This window comes from Triturus cristatus, chromosome 2_1 (genome assembly GCF_964204655.1).
Source record: "Triturus cristatus chromosome 2_1, aTriCri1.1, whole genome shotgun sequence".
Lineage (NCBI taxonomy): Eukaryota > Metazoa > Chordata > Amphibia > Caudata > Salamandridae > Triturus > Triturus cristatus.
In genome coordinates this window covers 800,048,334-800,068,367 of record NC_140581.1, presented here as the reverse complement: position 1 = coordinate 800,068,367, position 20,034 = coordinate 800,048,334, and the positions used below count along the sequence as shown (strand labels likewise).

The 20,034-nt window shown below is 44.5% G+C and overlaps 1 protein-coding gene across 3 annotated transcripts in view; it reads left to right on the top strand.

The window, feature by feature from the left end:
• Positions 1-20,034, top strand: part of LOC146865898 (kelch domain-containing protein 10-like) — a 603,680-nt gene that overhangs the window by 48,988 nt on the left and 534,658 nt on the right. For all 3 annotated transcript variants that reach the window (XM_085640780.1, XM_085640782.1, XM_085640781.1), the window contains one exon: positions 14,762-14,850. In XM_085640780.1, coding sequence (XP_085496906.1) covers positions 14,762-14,850 — 89 coding nt within the window. The remainder of the gene's footprint in view (positions 1-14,761; positions 14,851-20,034) is intronic.

Here is a 20,034-nt window from a genome sequence, read left to right as displayed (position 1 = left end):
ATTAGTTCAGCTAAAAACTCAGCTAGATAAATTTTCAAAACAGTTAGCGCACTTTCAAAATTTGATGAAAGTAAACAGTTCATCCCGGACTTAGCTTTCTGTAATAAACTGGCAGATGTCTTTTACAACAAAGTAAATAATGTATACAAAGAGTTCTCAAACCACCAAAATGATTCTGGTTCAGATGAGCAGGCGTCCCTGGAGCATAATACTGAAACTACACAGGCTTGTCTAGAAAAGTTCAATCAGTTGACGTTTGAAAGAGTAGCGATCCCCATTGGACACTTGTCCGGCATCGGTACTTCACATGGTCCCTATTGCGACCCATCTTGTACCCCTCCTAAATAATATCCTTGACTCAGGGTATTTTCCAGACAGCTGGAAAAAGTCAATAGTATGCCCTATTCTGTGAAAACCCTTGCAGGACCTTACGGAGGTAAAGAATTACCGGCCAATCTCTTGCCTTCCATTCCCATCCAAAGTCCTAGAAAAAGGCTTAAATGAAGACCCGGTACATTTCTTAGAGTCAAATCATAAACTGGTCTCCACACAACACGGCTTTTAACCTCTACACAGCACTAATTACAGCCACTGAGTAGATCCGCATTCTAGCAGATAGTGAAGGAAAAGCAATACTTATTTTGCTAGACCTCTCAGCCGCGTTTGACACGGTGAACCGCAAGTACTCATGCAGTGATTATCTGTAATAGGGATTACAGGCGGGGCATCGAATATATACTAGCAAACAGAGAGCAAACTTTAATGTTGGGAGGACATAAATCACATTCCTTTTTTTTTTTGTTTTTTTCTATTATATACCTGGTACAATCAATAAATATTACATTTTATACTTCAATTTATACAGAGTTCCAACTAAAATCCAACTTTCTTTACAAAGATTCAAAAAAATGTTCAAAAAGAAAAAATAACAAACAGCTGAAGAATTAAGGGGACAAATTCATCATAATGTGAAATATTTCACCATAAACAATTTATAGTCGAGAATCTCTCCAGCTCTTGAGAGGGGCCCAAATGCTAATCCCCATCTTGTTCAGCTTCCTGCCCTTCCTAGTATATAAGGAGGATTCGATGTTATGAATCCCCAGGAGTCTAGCCAGCCACAACTGGAAGGTTGGTGCTACAGTATCCTTCCAGCCTGCCGCTAATAATATCCGGAGAACAGCCACCGATATAAAAACAAAAGCTTGATGCTCCTTACTGAGACCCAGTTTACTATTGACTCCTAATATCATGAGAGTGGGGGATAAATTAATCTTAACATCTAACAGCCCCTCCCAAAACTTCTCTATCTCTCCCTGGATTCCAATTAATTTATCACATTGATGAAACATATGTATAAGGTTGGCGGGCCCTTCCAAACACCTTGGGCATGTATCATCGCCTCTTTTACCCCAATCATATAATTTAGCTGGTGTAAAATACAGATTGAACAATGTTTTGTAATGTTGGGCTCTCAGATTCGTTGAGCGAAACAGTTTCCCAGCTAGTTGCAATGCTTTATCTAAGTCAACTTCAGGGCTTTGTAGTTTCGACATCCAGGAGGACTCAAATTTGTCCAAATCATCTGGTATTGTAGACAATAGAGTTCTGTAAATCATTTTAATTTTAGTTCCACCTCCTAATAAATACTCAATGATATTAATTTTCCCCCCTGGAGATAACCGTGGTCTGATACCTTTCAAGGTTAGATATATCTGTACAAATTTATACCCTTGATTATCCGATATTTCATATTTACGTTGGATATCATCAAAGCTCAACAGATTGTCCCCTACAAATAAATCACCCATTCTTCTAACTCCTTGCTGTAGCCATATTCTTCCCATCCTATCATTACTAAAATGAGGAAAAATACTAGAGTTCCAGAGAGGTGTATAATAATTAATTCTAGGGATTGCCATTATTCTCTGGACTGATTTCCAGACTCCCCACACACTATCTAAATCCTTATATCGTTATTTATTATAATAGCGTCTGTCAGTCTTACGTAAAAGCAACCCCAAGGCTTCACTCCCCAATAATAATTCAAAAATAGACGGCGGATTCATGTTGCCAAAAGGAGTATCCGTCAAATTTGTAGCAGAATCGAATAGTATTGCCATCTGACTAATTAGACAAGCCCATTGATAAAATCTAATGTTAGGGATTGACAATCCTCCCCTTTCATATGGGAGGGACAAATATTTAATAGACCGCCTAATTTTGCCATATTGCCACATAAAGTTACTAAATAGTGCTTCAAGAGATTTTAGCATATCCTCTCCAATCGTGTATGGGATAGAGCGGAAGAGATACAGTACTTTAGGTAGCATTGTCATTTTAAGGACATTAGCTCTTCCTATTAAAGACAGATGTATGGCATCTATTCTTTTTAGATCTGTCGCGATTGATATAATTAGCGGGGTAAAATTGTCTTTGATAATTCTATCAATTGCGGAGCTTATCCTAACCCCCAAATAGACCGCTGAATCTGAATATCTTTGATCAGGCCTATCTATATTATTAGTACATATTATCTGGGTTTTATTTTCGTTAAGCAGGCACCCTGAGCACTGTCCAAATTCCAGCGCTATACCTGTAATAGCGATCAAAGACGCCACTGAATCTGGGGTAATTATGGCCAAATCGTCTGCATAAGCCAGTAGTTTGGTTTCGTACCTGTTACAGACTATTGGCTTAATATCATCACACCTTAGTATTCTACGTACAAGTGGATCGATATACAGGGCAAAGAGGATTGGTGAACATGGCCATGTTCACCAATCCTCTTTGCCCTGTATATCGATCCACTTGTACGTAGAATACTAAGGTGTGATGATATTAGTCCTGCCGTGTTCCACGTGAGATATCAATTTTTTCCGAGCTTTCTCCCATCATCTTAATTCTGGCCTTGGGGTCTGAGTACATGGCTTTGATAGCTTGCACCATTTTAAGGCCAAAGCCCCTTCGATCCAATATCCCCCACAGATACTTCCATGTAACGCGATCAAAAGCCTTTTCTGCATCTAGGAGGATCATGGCCATCCGCCCCCCGTGACAGCCTGCACATCAAACAAAGTAATAGCCCGCCTGATGTGATCTGTTGTTCCTCGACCTGGGATAAATCCATGCTGCCACGGGGAAACCAGACTACCAATGACCCTCCCAAGCCTTTTAGCCAGGACCTTGGCGTAGATCTTAGTGTCCGCATTTATGAGGGATATTGGTCGATAAGACCCAGGATTTTCTTTAGGCTTACCTTTCTTATGGAATACCACAATATTAGGTTCTTTCCAGGACTCTGGGATTACCCCAGAGATAATTATGCCAATAAATAAATCCAGCAGTAGAGGAGCTATTACATCCTGTAAGCATTTATATAGCTCAAGCGGGATACTATCCGGCCCTGCGGCTTTCCCTGTTGATAATTCCTGCAGTGCTTCGACCACTTCCCCTATTGCCAAATCCTTCTCCAACATTACTATATCGTCATTAACTAACTGTGGGCCTATGTCCTCGAACTCTAGACTAGAGATATCTGTTCTACTCACCTCGCTATATAAATTTTGATAGTAATTTTTAAATACCTTAAGAATGTCCTCTGGCTCGGAGTAATCCTGGTCCCCCTCTCGAATATTGGTTATCACATTCCTACTCTGCCCCTGCCTAATCCTAAATGCTAGAAGTTTACCTGCCTGCTCTCCTGTCTCATACATCTTACCCCTGAAGATCTGATATTCCTCCGCAGTTTTTAGAGCTATCCATTTATGTAATTCAGCTTTAATGATTAAAATTTTCTGTTGACTTTCATCGGCCTCCCTCCTATGAATTATATCCATCATATGTACTTCTTCTGCTTCTGTCAAACGAACCACTAATCTCTCATCTCTAATAATTTCACCTCTCAAAGCAGATTTAAAAGTGTCCCAGACCATATTTCTAGATGTACTATATCGGTTCATATAAAAAAAAAATTGAGACCAAATCCTTATATACTCAACAAATTTAGGGTCTGCTAAAAATCTCCTCTCGAAAGTCCAACTCGAATGGCCCTTACTAAAGATGTCTATATCATACTCCATAATTAACGGATTATGATCAGAAATCACTTTTGGTAGTTTTTTCATACCCACTCTATTCAGTTCGGTTGATGAAATAAGAAAATAATCCAATTTAGTATATCTCTTAAAGGGAAATGAGAAATATGTAAATCCTGGTTTGCTCGGTACTTTAGCCCCCCAGACGTCCGATAGCCCATGTGATGTAATTAGGGAACTCAATGCTCGAAATACCTTGGGCTTACGACCCGTATAGCAGACATTATTACCTACATCAGTAAAGTCTGCGGAGATATTAAAATCCCCACAGACCACAACAGGGCCAGGCCAATTCGCCAATTCTATCTCCAGTTGATCAAATAGCTCTGTCTCATCCTGGTTGGAGCCATAAATTGTACATATTGTGAATCCCATCTCGAGTTCCGCCAGTGCCCACCTACCTAAAGCATCTGACTGAAGGCGTCTAGCCCCTCCCATCATTGATTTAGCCAATATTGCCACACCTCTCGTGGTTGATGTCTGTGCGGAGCAAACCAACAAATCAAAGCCTCTTATATTTAACATATGCTTCCTGGCCCAAGGTATATGAGTCTCCTGAAGACAAATTAAGTCTATCTGGTTTGATCCGACAAATTGTCCAAGCCTTTGTCTCTTATTCCAATCATTCAAACCCCCGATATTAACTGAGCAGATCTTAAGCTTCCCCATTAATATTTGCTGAATAAAACAATCTTCTTTGTCTGAATCCAATCATATATTTTACGCTAAGAAACTTACACCATAAAATAAAAAATTTTTAAAAAAACATAGCACCAGGTATTTTCCTTTTTCAATTTTCCCGCCCCCGTTTTCCCCCATCCTGACCTTCCCCCCCCCCAGACTCCCCCAAGGGGCCTCCATCCCTCCCTCCCTGCCCTGACATCGTCCCACCGCCCAATTGAGGCGCTCAGACCTTAGTCTGTGCATATGATGCGCACAGCGCCAGAGGCCCAGGTCCTATAAAGCCCAACATCAAAAATTAACATTTCACCCAAACATACTCAAGTATCCTAAATCCAGAACCGCCAAATATGAAGTACCAAAAGATGCCACACCTTTCCCCCCTACAACCTGACAGTTTTTCTTGTTCCCCCCCACCATAAACTATTCCACTCAGTTAACCAATATTAAATATACCAGAACCCCTTTATTTGTCCAAAGAGTCCAAATATTCCTTAGCTTTTACTTCGGAAGTGAAATACCGCGTGAGCCCCTGGTTAATGACCTTAAGTTGAGCAGGGTTAACAAGATAGGCCTGGAGATTGATTTCCTGAAAAGGTTTTATGAGTTGTCTCAGTCTCCAGCACCTTTCTACCGTTGAATGGCAAAAGTCTGGCCGCACAAAAAATGAGACCCGCCCGCTAGATCTTTTCGCATCTGGCCTGGCTTTATCTGAGATTGTTTGGCGGAGGAGGAAGTTACCGAAAAATACTAATATGGCACGTGGTCTGTCCCCCTCTTTTGCTGGCACACGTAGTTTAAACGGGGTGCGATGCGCTCTTTGAATTTCTGCTGCCCAGTTCCACTCGGATAATTCGGGGAATGCAGCCCTAAAAAGATCAATTATATATGCCCTGGCATCGGACCCCTCCAAACCTTCCTGTACCCCCAGCACCCTCAGGTTATTCCTTCTTTGCCTATTTTCGAAATCTTCCAGCTTCCACTGGATATCTTGAATCTGTGATCCTTGGGCCATCACCAGGGCCGTGGCGCTTGCGGTTTCCGATTCTGTTGCAACAATTCTGTCTTCAAGGTTCGTAACTCTTTCTCCCATATTGAAACAGGTTTTAGTGAGCTTTCTGACGACCCCCTGCATTTTCCTCATTGTTGCCTGACTTTTCCGGGTATCTTGACGTGTTTCCTCCCTATGCGCCAAAATAGCTTGATAAATTGTGTCCAGGGTAGGTGAGGTATCACTAATCCCATTAATCCCATTCGACACTACTGGTGATGTGTCCACTGGTGGGCCAGAAAAAGGGGCATCTGCTGAGTAGTCCCATTTCAAATCTTTCTTCCCCCTACTTTGTGTAGCGTTTTTTATAGAAGATTTTTTTTTTGCAGTCGGGGGGTGATCGACATCGCTATCTGCAGAATCTGATTCCAAGCTACTAGCCCCTGGTGACGTGCTCAGGGCGTCGTCTGACCATTCTGCCCCCTCTGAGACCGAAAAAAAACAGTCGCTGGTTTCCTTGTCTTTCTCACCTCTGAACTTATCTAATGATTCTGTTGATTTAGTCACTTCATTCATCTCCGGAATAGATGACGTAATTTTGCCTCTTTTTTGGCTCTCATAATTCTGTGCCCTTCCTGTTTTACCTTCTTTTTCATTTTTTTTCCCACTGCCATCATCGCCATTATTGCCATCCAAGTACCCTCCTTTGCCTATTTTAGATATTGACTCTACGATCTTTACAGCCTCTAACCCCACTGATCCTTCAGGGGGGGCTGAGGGCAAGTTATCTATTCCAGCAGCAGCAGAGACAGCGCGTTTCTCTTCAAATGCATCTACTCCGGCAGTCTCTCCTCTTCCGATTTCAGCTGAGGTGGTGGGGGGTATCTCTTTCTCAGTCTCCCCCTCATAAACACATGTTAGAATACTGTCGTCTGTGCCAGGGGTATCCTGCACCACCGCCCGAGCATCTGCCCGACTCACCTCCCCATTCTGCCCCCAGGCGCCATCGTTGTCTCCAGCCGCTGTTCCTGCTGCAGCCCCAGCCGCTGCTCCAGCCCGCGTCTCCTTCGTGCGCCGAAAGAGCTCCACCACAGTCGAGCCTGCGGGGCGGCACTTGTTGCTGGCTCCGCCTCCTCGCTTTGATGCCGACGGGTCGGGCGAGAGGATCGACCGCAGGCTGCCGGAAGAGTTCACCGAGGCCGCCGGGTCCGCCGAAGGATCGCCCCGTGCTTTTCGAGCGGCCGCCGCCGCTCTACCAGCAACGGAGCTTGACGCAACTTTGGGAGCCATCGCACAGCTGCCACCCACCTTCTGGAACAGCAGCACGGTAATATACTCTTCTATCGATCGCCTAACCAAGCGCACGATTCTTGAGCAAAATAATAGAAAGAGTTTTTTTCGGGGGTATCGCATGAGGGAATAGGGAGGGAGGGAGGAATTCAATAGTCAAATCGGGTGGTCTTCTCCGTTATTTTTAGTCTCTGAATAGTCGTATAGATGTTGATTCGTAGCCTCAACCCGCCATGGCCTGCTAGCGCTGCTACCGGCCTCCTAGGCGGCCGCCATCTTGCCCCCCTTGTGCTTGATGTCCACGACATAAATCACATTCCTATGCTCTGTCATGTGGGGTGCCCCCAGACATCTTCTTTATCCCCAACCCTGTTCAATATCTTTGCTACCCCACTGGTCAAACTCATCTGTTCACATGGATTCACTGCGAATGATACGCAAATAGTGGTGTCATTATCATCAAAGCCAGATGATGTGGAGAAGAATTTGAATAACTGTGTGGCCCACATCATTAGATGGATGCAGGACAACTGCCTAAAATTAAATACAGAAAAAACTGAGGTACTACTATTTGGTAAAAATACCTCATTTTGGAACGACTCTTGGTGGACAGATGTCGCTGGACTATGTCCATCCCCAGTAAGGAACGTAAAAAGTCTGGGAGTCATGCTAGATGATCAACTAACTTTCACGCACCAGGTTAATCTCATTACATTATCTTGCTTCCATACTCTGAAGATTATAAAAAAGATTTTTTCGTTCATCCAATGGATCTACAGAAAACACTGATCGTAGCTTTGATACCATCAAAGATAGATTACTGCAACACCCTTTACCTGGGAGAAAAAAATTGATTCTGTGGTAGTGAGGTTCTGTAGCGATCCGAACCCGTGAATTCGGTATCGTAGTACTGACACGATTTTGGTACCAATGAACCGCAAATGATCCATTATATACATGACAGTGTTTTCGCTGCGCAACTAGCATGAATTCACTGGAAAATAGGGCATTCTGTCACTAAAGTCATGGCACCCATTTTAGTTACGGCATCCATTTTGTTTCTTGCCCTCACATAGTCAATGAACGGACGATGACCCCGGCAGGATCACCTTGTTAAGGACACGTAAGCTCGAGCCCCGAGAAAGGCTGACGCTACATGACTAGGCAGAATCAAGCTGCCTCCCTTGCCTGAGGCCAGTCCTGCTATACTGGTTCTCGTGTCCGTTGTCCTGACTGAAAGGCCGAAGACGATTGCCCTGCCCGTTTATGATCCATAAACACCTCTTATCCTACATTTCAATCCTTTGCACCTGGCTCTGCTCTTTTCTTTCTGGGCTTTTACAATGGGAAGGTTACGATTTTTATGACGGGGAGGATCAAGTAGAGAATGAAGAACTGACAAGAGAGCCTGATCGAATACCGAAAACCTACAACTAATCATTGTTTGATATTTATTTATTATCTATGTGGGATACCGGGTTGGGCATGATCAATATTCGTGTAATGTTGCCCCAAGACATTTTTCTTGTATTTAAGAAACAACCCACTTAATGCAATTCGAACAGTCTCCTAGATTCTGCCTCTGTGTGGTTCCTATGATTTCTGTGTCCCTGCAGTAAATAAACCTTGGTCTTTGACGCCGCCATCGAGAAGCCCGTGTCTCTGTTTATTTGTGCACCGGGACAGGGGGAACTCAGGGGTCTTCGGGTGTTGTTTCCCTGACACCTCTCGACTCTTAAAAGTCCAGAACCTCAGTAGCTACAGTCACTTCAAAATGCAGCAGCGTGCTTACTGCTTAAAATCCCTAAGTTCTGTCTAGCGTCATAAAGTATTAGGGATTTGCATTGGCTGCTGGTTCAGGTGAGGGTTCAATTTAATTCCTTGTGCATTGTTCACAAGGCCCTCTATGGCATCAGTGCTGCTCATTTTAACAAATTCATCAGATGGTACATCCCTCGACTTAACCTTAGATCATCTACTGCTTACATCCTGTACATCCCTGGGGCACAGATTGTAAAATGGGGGAGGGTTAGAAACTTCTTTCATCTGGCCTGTAAATTATGGAACATGTTACCTTTTACATTGAGGACCCAAAACAATAGACAGATGTTTAGAAAATCCCTAAAAACATGGCTGTTCCTACCCAGGTTCTAAGCCTGTGCCTGCCCTCACTGTACCATCACAATGGCAGTCCCAGCGCTAAGCTGCCATTCATTCATGCGCTTTATACAACTTTTCATTAATTTATATACTATTCACTATTCAGCATTTTAGGAGTATATGAAAGCTAAACTATCTAAATACAACTCTCTATTGTGTGTTTTTTTTCATTGTGTGTTTTTTTCCATTGAGGTCTAAGACAAATTATCAATCCACTTAATAAATTTCAGTCTTGATTTTCCTGCTCTATCAGATTCAGTCTTAAGGGTCCAAATTCAGAAGTAATCTAGCCCCAGAGTTCTGCATCTTTTAAAGGCTGTGCTCGTACGCCTTCAGGGGTGATACATAGGCATAATTTGTTCTGTAAATAATATGTGAAGCGATTGCCTAAACACGTTCTTATGATCCAAATAACCGGAATACCCTAACTGAGTTTATGTGCAGGGTCAAGGAGAGATTAACACCCAGTATTATTCTCAGGCTTTGTATGCTGGTGGCTGGAAGGGTGCTTTGAGGGCTGAAAAGAAAACTTACTTTTTCAAGAATGGTCTTGGCAGTTGTCCCAATGATTGATTCAGCTCCTGGGGAAAGAAGGATTTCTTTTCAGATTCTTGGGTAATGAGAATCAAGGGAAAAATCCTAATATGCTGCAGGATTCTACCATTTCCCGCAAGCACATAGGAAAGCAGAGTTCACGGCATAACATACAGAATGAAAGGGAGAATGACTTAGGGTCATAGATGGCAGACAGTAAAGCCCATGTTTCAGGATACCGACAGTGTCTCTGTATAAGAAATATGTCAAAATGATGACTCATAATTTCCGCATTTTATGCCAAGAAGGCAACACGACAGAATTTTGTTATTTGGTTGTTCATTGGACCTATGACCCCAGTGTTAGCAGAATTATCGGCAACAAGAAAATCTCTGGAAATTCTAGACATGAATGTTAAAAAGGCTAAAAATGCAAACTTACTAAGGAATGGTGAGAACAAATGTTGATAAAAGACAGAAGTAATAGGACCTTGCTTACCGGAAATCTTCATTACCCCGATTAAGATTCCCCTAGTCTCAGTGATTACAGTATGATGAGGCGGTCCCACCTAGCAACAGGCACCCTAACATACTAGTATTTATTCTTATTTTTGGTGAATAAAGGCCCCTCCCACCTTTCTTGATACCTGCTAGTAACAAAACCAGACATAACAACAGAGGGAGGGAGGGGACATGCCTGGCATGAGGAAGACCTTAGTTGCGGTAATGAAGATTACTGGTAAGTAATGTCATAGGTCCTCCTCGTCCCCGTCATTACAGCATGAGGACTTCACAAGCCCAAACAAGTAATAAGATTGACACAAAGACAGCAGGAAACCTAACTGTAACATTCAAGCTTATGACAAAGATGCCTCAATAGCCGAATGAATCATGAAAGCGTGCAACACATTCACCATGCTTGAAGCAACCACCAGGTGGTAGTCCCACAGAAATCCTGGTCAGAAACCCTTGCGGCCTCAGTTCAAGAGCAGAAACAGAGTAGGCAGAGCACCCCTCATCTGGAGCAGGAGTAACCAGGCTCAAGGAAGTATAAGATGAACAAACTGCCCACTGCACCCACCTATTAAGAGAAGAGGTAGCAGCCAAGTAACCTAGAGCAACACCTCCAAAAGAGACAAGACCAGGAGAAAGGCAAAACCTTTAGTGTGCAGAAAATAAATCTGAAAGACAACATCACCAACACCAGAAAAAACCTCCTGTTACAAAAATAACTGTAAAGTTAATGCAGGAGCAAAAACCGAAGCCAACCACAAAACCCTTCCATCAGGCAGAAACAGTAGAGGGAGAGGACACCAGTAAAGCCCCCAACTCCCACAAATTCTGAACTGAAGAAAGGCCAACCGAAAAGCCACCTCAGCAAAGAAACACAGCAATGCAGCCTCAACCAAAGGGCTAAAAAAGGGCAAGAGAAGACCCAAAGGACAGAAGGTAAGACCTAGACTGGAACATTGACCAGAGAAACTGAACGATATAGTCGCAAACTCTGTAACAAATGCCCCACCAAAGGAGAAATCCAAGCCAGAGCAGTACCAGACCCCTAGAAGGTAATACAGCATCCTACTGAGCAGCCAAAGTAGAGTGGGCCAAAGCAACAAAAACTGACAAAATCGGTACCGAAGCCCATGAACTGTACACAACTTCATAAAGGGACCCCAGTCCGTAAGCAAGAGGAAAAAGTAGAATCCCACAGTACTTCCGAACAACGGCTATCAACAGGAAAGAGCACCCTAACGGCCCCAACACTATGCACCTAAGTTTCAAGCCATCAAACAAAGGTATCTGAAATGAGTCAAGGACATCAATGCAAACCAAAGTGGAGACAAGATCACTGGCAACCTGACAAAGAACCCCATGGAAAAACTGGAGCAACAAAGAAAACCAAAAACAATGAGGCCAAAAATGGCGAACAAGAGCAGCAACATCATTTCCACCCAAATCCTCTACCGCAACCACAGGAGGAAGAAGTAGAAGGGAGGTATACAGAAGTCATGAGGGCCAAGGAAACGAAAGAGCAGCCACCTGACCAACCCTGTGAACAGACCAACTCCGAGCAGAACCACAGAAGTAGGGCTGCGTGGAGAGAGGCAAAGAGAATGAGCCAAGAAACCCCAAACGGGAGCCAAAGGACCATGAAAAAGGGGCCTTTACAGAGGATAAAGGGCAAAGGAGGGTAGATTGTGACCCAAATCACCAGCCAAGAACAACCCCTTTGGAAGGAAACAGCACACAGTGCTATAAGATGAGACTCCATACAGGAGCAAGCAGGGATGCCCGATGATCACTCGGGTGCCTGGAGGACCAACCTGGTGATGCAGAGAGCAACTAGCTGCCGGAATTCAGGATGCATCATCAGAATTGCTCCCCCCGTAACTGGGACAGAAACACCGGAACACCTTACAAACTGCAGCCAACTCCTGCCAAATGGACCAATGAGCTCATACCCTCTGAGACCATGGACCACCTGCTTCAAAAGATCCCAGTGTGTCCCCCTAATCCCACAGACCAGCAGCTGTTGGCAAGAGAAATGGAGGAGGAAATTGAAACTGATCCCCCATCAAGGGAACGAGTAATCCCCAACTCGAGTCCCAAAACAGAGCAGGAGAAAATGAACTGAAGAGATAAAACACGCAAGAGCACAAGCCCAGTGGGACAACAGATAATGGGTGAGAGGACAGAAATGGAAACAAGCCCAAGGACAGACCGCAGTGGTGGATGCCCCCAATCCCAGGACACTCATCCATCCTGAGCTGGAGCCGACTGCAGTGACAAGAGAACCCTCAAGAGACCTTGTCGAGCTCCACTCCGAGAAGAAGGCAGAAACCGCCCCTCCTGATTGATGAATAGTGCTGCAAGAAAAGCAACTGCCAAACTAGTGGCCAAATATGCAAGGGTCAGCCAGAAATGCAACTGCAGAAGCAGAGCAAATGATACCTCTACTGCCAACAGAGACCTAAGAAGAGAGGAAACCCATAGCAAACAACTGTCAAGGAAAGGAAATCCAGAAAACCCCCGAAGCCCCAAACACCAATCACTGGAACCAAGACCCCGGTGAAGGTATGAGGAACAGGTGACAGACCGAAGGACTGAGGGCCATAAAGCCCAAGATGGAGTGAAAGGAATCATCAGGCTTGTGGACCAAGAAGAGAATGAAGAAAGCCTCAGCCCCTCCACTGCATGCAGTACTCAGACAACCGCCTTGGTGGTGAGCAGTGGCTCCACCCCTTACAGCACAGCATCTCGTATGTGGAGATCTCCTTATCACTGGGGAGTCTGACACCGACCTATTGGAGGAAGACCAACAAAAAGCGACCAAAAGCCCTTGTAATAGAATGACAACCTCCACTGGTTGGAAACAGGAGGACCTGATCGCAGAAAACCCGAAATCTGGCCCAACTCTGGGAATATCGGTCCAAGCTTGATCCCCGGGACAGTTGATCCTGGTTCGGGGATCCATTAGCAAATGCAGCTCCCAGACCATAAGTCCGCCACGAAAAGGATGTGAAGAGGACAACAATGCCTGAAATCCAGATGTGATATTTGATGGCTCTTAACCAACAAACTTAAAAGCAACCATAGCAACATCAGTCAGCCCATCTCCCCATTACTGCCACCTGATACCAAAACAACTCAGTAGTGGAGGCCTAATGATAATGGGATTGCCCGAAACGAGGGGATCCAATAAGAGGGTACTGAAAACAAGGGATCTGACAACCCTGTCTGAATGGCAACACCCCCAGGTCAGAAGCAACAGGAACGACTGACCCTAGAAATGCAGTTCTGTACGATTCTGGGATAGTCATATCCACAGACTCCCTTGAACCATTATGCGGGAGCTAGGATTCATGCTACAGATCATCCCCAAACTGCATCACAACAGGATCCAAATCAGAACACCTCCTAACCAGGATAATGCGGAGGAAAAAAGTAATTGATGACAAAACAAAGATGACCCTAGGACCCCCTAGGTAATGATCATCAATGTGAACCAGAAGATAACTGTCCCTCAAAAAATATCATAGTCATTGACATCCCTCCAATCTTCAGCCAGGATGTCCTGGAGAATGTCACACTGAGGCAAAACACCCAAACAATGTGAACCAAATCGCAACACCTCGAGAATATGCGTCCTATATTGGCCCTCATGGGAGTCAAACAAAATACATCTACTGCCCCATTATGCTTGGTGGTCTGAGGTTCATTCAAGCAACTTGAACGGCATTAAAAAGAAGATCCAGAAAGCAGATGGTCTATCTCCAGCACCTGCAATGCTTCCATGTAGAAGCAGTCTACCCAGGCGCAAGCGCAGAACCACCAGCAAGGCCCCAGAGGAACAACCCAGGCAGCCGACACACCAAACAGTAAGTGATCTGTGCTAAAAGCACAACTTCCACAGTAACACTCGATTAGAAGCAATAATGTAACGAGACTCTGAAAGCCACCAAAAACGGGATGCTGCCTCCTTCTGCAACCGTGTACACAGAAGAGACAGCCCTGGGGACCAAATGCTGCGGGAGCTACTCAGCACTTGACCAACCCCCCATCCGACCGCTGGTAATGCTATCAGACAGGAACAACAAGCAGGCATGGACGTGGGTAGGACGGGCTTTTATAAAATAAAAATCCAAATAATACTCATGTTTTAGGGTGCCTGTTGGGAGGCGGGACCGCCCTATCATAATATAATGACTGGGACGAGGAGAACCTATGAGGGGGACGTGACAAAGTCATATAATTTCGTATGTTCATAAAGATAGCAATAATTATATGCATAGTGCACTTTCACATGTCAGAAGACACTTAGTGGAAGGTTACAGCTCAGCTCATATGTTCTGCAGTTCAGATTTCCCTATGTCCCTCTTTTATGCGTGTTAATTCTGTTCGCACCAGCCTGCATCGTACATTAAAACAAAATGTTCACAGTTTAAACGTTTCATGGAAACTATGACTTAAGATTATATGACACCATCAAATATTCTTATTCATTTCAGTGTTGTGAAAAGAAAAATGTTTCTATTTGGAGGAAGTGGAAGTCCTGAAGCTGAGGAATGTTTACCAGGGATGTACTGCTTTGATTTAGGTAAGTGGAGGCTATTTCTTAGCAGATAATACAAAAGCCATCACTTCCAGACTCTATGTGGAAAAGGGATCTTGATATTGTTCCTGGCAACAACTTCAGTAGTTTTGAAGGGTGCCATTTTTGTTTTCAAAACACACCAACTTGGTCAACATGAAAAAAGTCACGTCTGCATAGTGTCTTGCTTTAATTAACATTACGTGACTATTCACAGTAGCTAAGTGCATTTGATCAATAAAGGTGAACGTTGGATGTAGTAATAACTCCCCCCCCCCCACAAAAAAACAACAATTGACAAAGCCTTTTCTATCTGGCCCTGGTTGCAAGCCCTTTTGAGCTGTGTGAATGCTTGTTTTGTCATGGTTTTTGTAAAACGTTATCATTGGAAGAGGTGCTTGGCTATCAACAGTCTAAAAAAACATTGGCTAAAGGCAAAATGTTTTGTTTAAAATCTCAATAAGCTTGCATCACTATAGGTGCCCGTGGAACTGAATAGGTCTACTTTGTGTGGATGTGCTCCTTGTGAAAGGGCGGAATTCCATCACTGGCAGTGAGTTTACCAAATGGCTGAAGTGAGCTGACTCATTGCTTCATGCTATGTGCCATACTGGGCAGAAGATAAATGTGAATTGCACAACAACAGAAAAATGGATTAAGAGTCTTAGCTAAAAATGACCGTATACATAAGAATATTTTATTTAATGTTAGTAAAATCTAAAGGCCTTGGTTCACTCCAGATGTAATAAATGGTGTTTACCTTAAAAGTTTGAATTAATTTATTTTAATGACATGGACCTACAGTGTGGAAAAGGGCTATGCTGAATGTTTTTTCTGGCTTTGTAGCATAACCATGTGGCTCTCTAGGTGGATTATCTTCCTTCAGCCTCACCTCACTGTCAAGCCTGGTTCACTCTTCAGCTCCACCAACATGTTTACTGCATGCATGATTAATTGCTCGGCCTATCAAACATGCACAGTTTGATGGGTGTTTTTTAAATCCTGGAATTATGCTCAGAGTGACAGGATAAAGGTGTGATGGGGCTCTGCCGTAATGTCCATATGGCCAAGTTGTTAAGGCTAACTGCACAAGAAATCGGTGGTGTGACTGCGATCATAGGAACTGTGGCTGTCTCTAGTCTGGCAGCCAACGCCATAAATGAGGATGTTGGAGCGGTGTCTCTTAAAGATCCAATCCAGGGCATTGAACTGGTGATGCAGCCCAGTCCTTCATTCTGTGACTACACTGCTGGAGCTCTCTGACACTCCCTTAAAAGTGGAATGTAAGAGCTTAGAAGCAGTGTAGCAGTGGAAACAGTAGCAGAAATAGAGACCTACTTCAGAGTCATGGTTTGAACTGCTGCTAGGAGATTAGTTTTATGGACACCAGACCACTCCAATGCATGCAGAAAACTAACTAGAACCATAGCTGCCAAGCAGCAGAGTGTCACCCTCTGGAACTAAAGAGCAAGCCTTTCTGACAGTTAAGGAGGAAACAATGACTTAACGAATATGGCATTTTAGGACCTTGAATTATGGAGTTGTATCTAAGGAGCCACAATTTTTCAAAAGAAGATAAGGAGTTTAAAGAGAGCAGTAATATGTTGAGTGTCACAAGAAGCTCAGTTGCAATGTGACTTTATCTGAAAGTACATACGTGAGTAGCACTGAACTCACAGAGGCTTCAAAAGCACTGGTAGGAAAAGGTAAGGTGGAAAGATGTTTGCATCATTCGTTATTATCAGCGGCCTAGCAGGATGGAGTGGAAATAAAGCAGACAGTCCTGGCATCAAGTTGTGGATCAATGAGATGGTGGCCTTTCTTTGCCCCCCCTCAGTGAAGGCGATCTGCCAGACATCAAATCAAAGGTACTGACAAATTTGGCAGTGCTCAGCCAATCAATGAGCTCATCAGCTCTGGGGATGGGGTGTGCGTCAGTCCTGGTGATGGAATTGACATCTCAGTAGCCCACGCAGAACCAGAGTTCTGGTTTGGCACCAGGTAGGGCTGCCTTTGGTACCAATACCACAGGGCTGGACCAGAGACTGTTAGAGGGCTAAATAACACCTAACGCTAACATCTTGGATACTTCCTCTTTAATGCTGGCTCTCAGCCTGTCTGACAATCTATAAAATGTGTTCTTTACAGGGACACTGTTTCCTGTGTCATCATCATGGAGGCACAGATGTGTAAGTCCAGGGGTGAGTGAGAACAGTGGGGCGAACTGTCACAGCAACTGGTAACAGTCAACTATCTACTCTGGAGTCAGGGTTGGCAGAGAGAGTGACACCCTGCACTGACTCATCAAATTCCTGTACAGAGAGGAGATCAGGGCGTGGTTCATTCTCCTCTTCCACTCCATCATTTGTCACTAGGAGAATGCTCTCTTCGGACCTCTTGAATTGAGGCTTTAACTTGTTCACATGGAGCACCCTTAGGGGGTTCCTAGGGGTCTGGAGTTCCACCAGGTAGGGGACCTCCCCCTTCCGCTCCTTGCAATCATATGGACTAGTCCAGCAGTCCTGAAGAGCTCTAGCCTCTACTGGTTCCATGGCCCATACCTTTTGGCCAGGTTGAAACTCTACTAGTTTGGCCTTCTGGTTATACCAGAGTTTCATCACCTCTTCGCTGGCCTCGAGATTACTTTTAGCCTTCTTCCAGAAGAGATACATGAGGTTCCAAAGGGCCAGCATGTAGCTGACCACCTTCTGGGGGTGTTCCTGGGAGCTTGCTCCCACCCGTCCTTGACAAGGCTTAGAGGTGCCCTAACAGGGAGTTCAAAGGAGCTGAACCGTACTCCCCTCTGTGGCATCGCCCAATAGGTACATAGAAGGAATGGAAATAGGATGTCCCATGTACGCCTTATGGGCTCAGGAAGGCCCATAATCATGCCCTTTAAGGTGTTATTGAATCTTTCAACCAGACTATTGTTTTGCGTGTGATAGGGTGAGGGAAACTTGTATTTTCCCACTCTTCCCACATGGACTTTATGTATGCTGACATGAAGTTAGTGCCTCTGTCTGACACTACCTTCTTGGAAACCCAACTCGGGTAAAGATCCCCATCAGAGCTCTTGCCATCAAGGACACAGTCACTGTGCTGAGAGGGATGACCTCTGGATAGCGGTTGGTGTGGTCCACAAAGACCAGGACAAACCTGTTGTCTAGGGGTGTCTTGGCGTCCAAATGTCCAATGACATCGATGGCAACCTTTCAAAGGGGGTGACGATGATGGGAAGTGGGATCAGGGGAGCTTTGTGCTTTTTCCCTGATTTTCCAATGGCCTGACAGATGGGACAGGTCCTGCAGAATGTGTCTGAAGCTGTCTTCATTTGGGGCCAATAGAAGTGGAAGACATGCCTGGTGAAGGTCTTGTCTTGCCCCAAATGTCCTGCCAGGGGGATGCCATGAGCCAAATCCAGTAGAAAGGACTGGTAACTCTGGGGGACCACCAGCACACTGGCTTTCCCAGCATCAGGAACCTTAGGCTCACTATAAAAGAGATTGTTCTCCCAGTAGTTCAGGTGATCCCTAAAGGCTTCACCTGCTGTATGGTCTGAGACCTGGCACCTCAGACCCTCAAGAGTGGGACACTCTTTCTGCGCTTGGCAGCAGAATACCTCCCTGGTAGGCCCACCCTCAACCTGCCAAGCTGGTGCGCTTGGGGGCCACCTCCTCAGGGACCCCATTAACTTACAACGCGGGAACTTTAGGGCCCAGTTTCCGACGCGCCTTACCCCTCTCCTTGGCAGCTGTCTCGACCATTGTTCTAGGCTCCAGACTCACTTGATTCCCTTTCCACCTAGCCATGGCTTGTGTGGTTGTGCACATCTACTCAGGCAATCCCATCATCTCCAAGTGAGACGTGAGCTCTACCTCTCTGCAGCAGGTCATTGCCTAACAGACAATCTACAGCATGGGTACTCGTAAACATTTCCCCAGGGGCTAAAGAGTACTGTCTGTGGCATGCCCCAGGGCCAGCAATACGAGGGACGGGGTGATGAAAGGTGGGCGTAGGGGGGGAGAGGCAGATGCATAGTGTAGACAACAAACCAAGCCTTCACTTGACATCTGTCTACCATCAACGCTCTATTCTCATGGACCAAGAATTAAAGTCAAAGCATTAACTTCTAATGTAAAATGTGAGACGGGAAAGAGATACTCATCTGGTGACTGAATTGCAAAATGTGAAACCAGAAAATCTGTTATCAGTCCTGGCTTCTCTAGTTGCCAAACTTGTGTGATCCTAGGTAATTAGTTAATTTCACTTTGCCTCCTATTTCTTCATTACCACATATGAGAGCCCCTTAAAATATACGTGTTCAGGATGTGTGCTGTACAAACCCTTCTCTTCTATTGAATGTTTTATTTAATAAACTATAATGTTGTTTCAATTATTTAATAACCAAGGCTACGCACGAGATGCACCTGAAAAATGACTTGACTCTTGGTTCACTAATGGCATCTCTTTGCAGAAGCTTTTTAACTGGTTTACTGTATAATCCTCCAGCTTGGCCAGCCCAAACTCCATGGCTCCACTTGCAGCCAGCCAGAGACATGATTGTATAGGATGGATCAAAGATGCAAAAGCAGGGAAAAATTACGAAAACTTTGAAGTGGTCTTAGATGTTAATGGGTAGTGTACATTTAGCTATTGTATGGCATTGCACAAACACAAGTCCTATCTTCACCGCTGATCACCATTTTAGAAAGTGGTTCTCTAGTTGCCAGTGGTATGCACCCTGTCTGAGTAGGTACCACGATCCTAGTCAGGGTAAGTCACATCACAATCCTTGTGTTCACCCTCTGGTAGCTTGGCACAGAGCAGGCAGGCTTAACTTAGAAGACAATGTGTAAAGTATTTGTGCAATAACTCATATAACAGCACAGTGAATACACTACAAAAAGACTCCACAAAGAATATTTATTTGAGTGAAATAAGCCCACAATGACAAAAATCCAATCAGTAGAAGTAGAGATATTGAATTTTGAAGAAATAAATTCAGTAAAGCGCTTAGAAGCAAGTAGTGCTAAAATAGTTACTTTAGGTGTCTCTGGAGCAGGGCACAGTCAAAGTTCGGGTCGACCTCATGGAAGTGCAGGCCGGCTACAGGACCCATACATGACTCTGTAAACAAAGTACCTTTCCTGGTCGCAAACAACGAAATGTGTCGATCTTCTCCACGCAGCG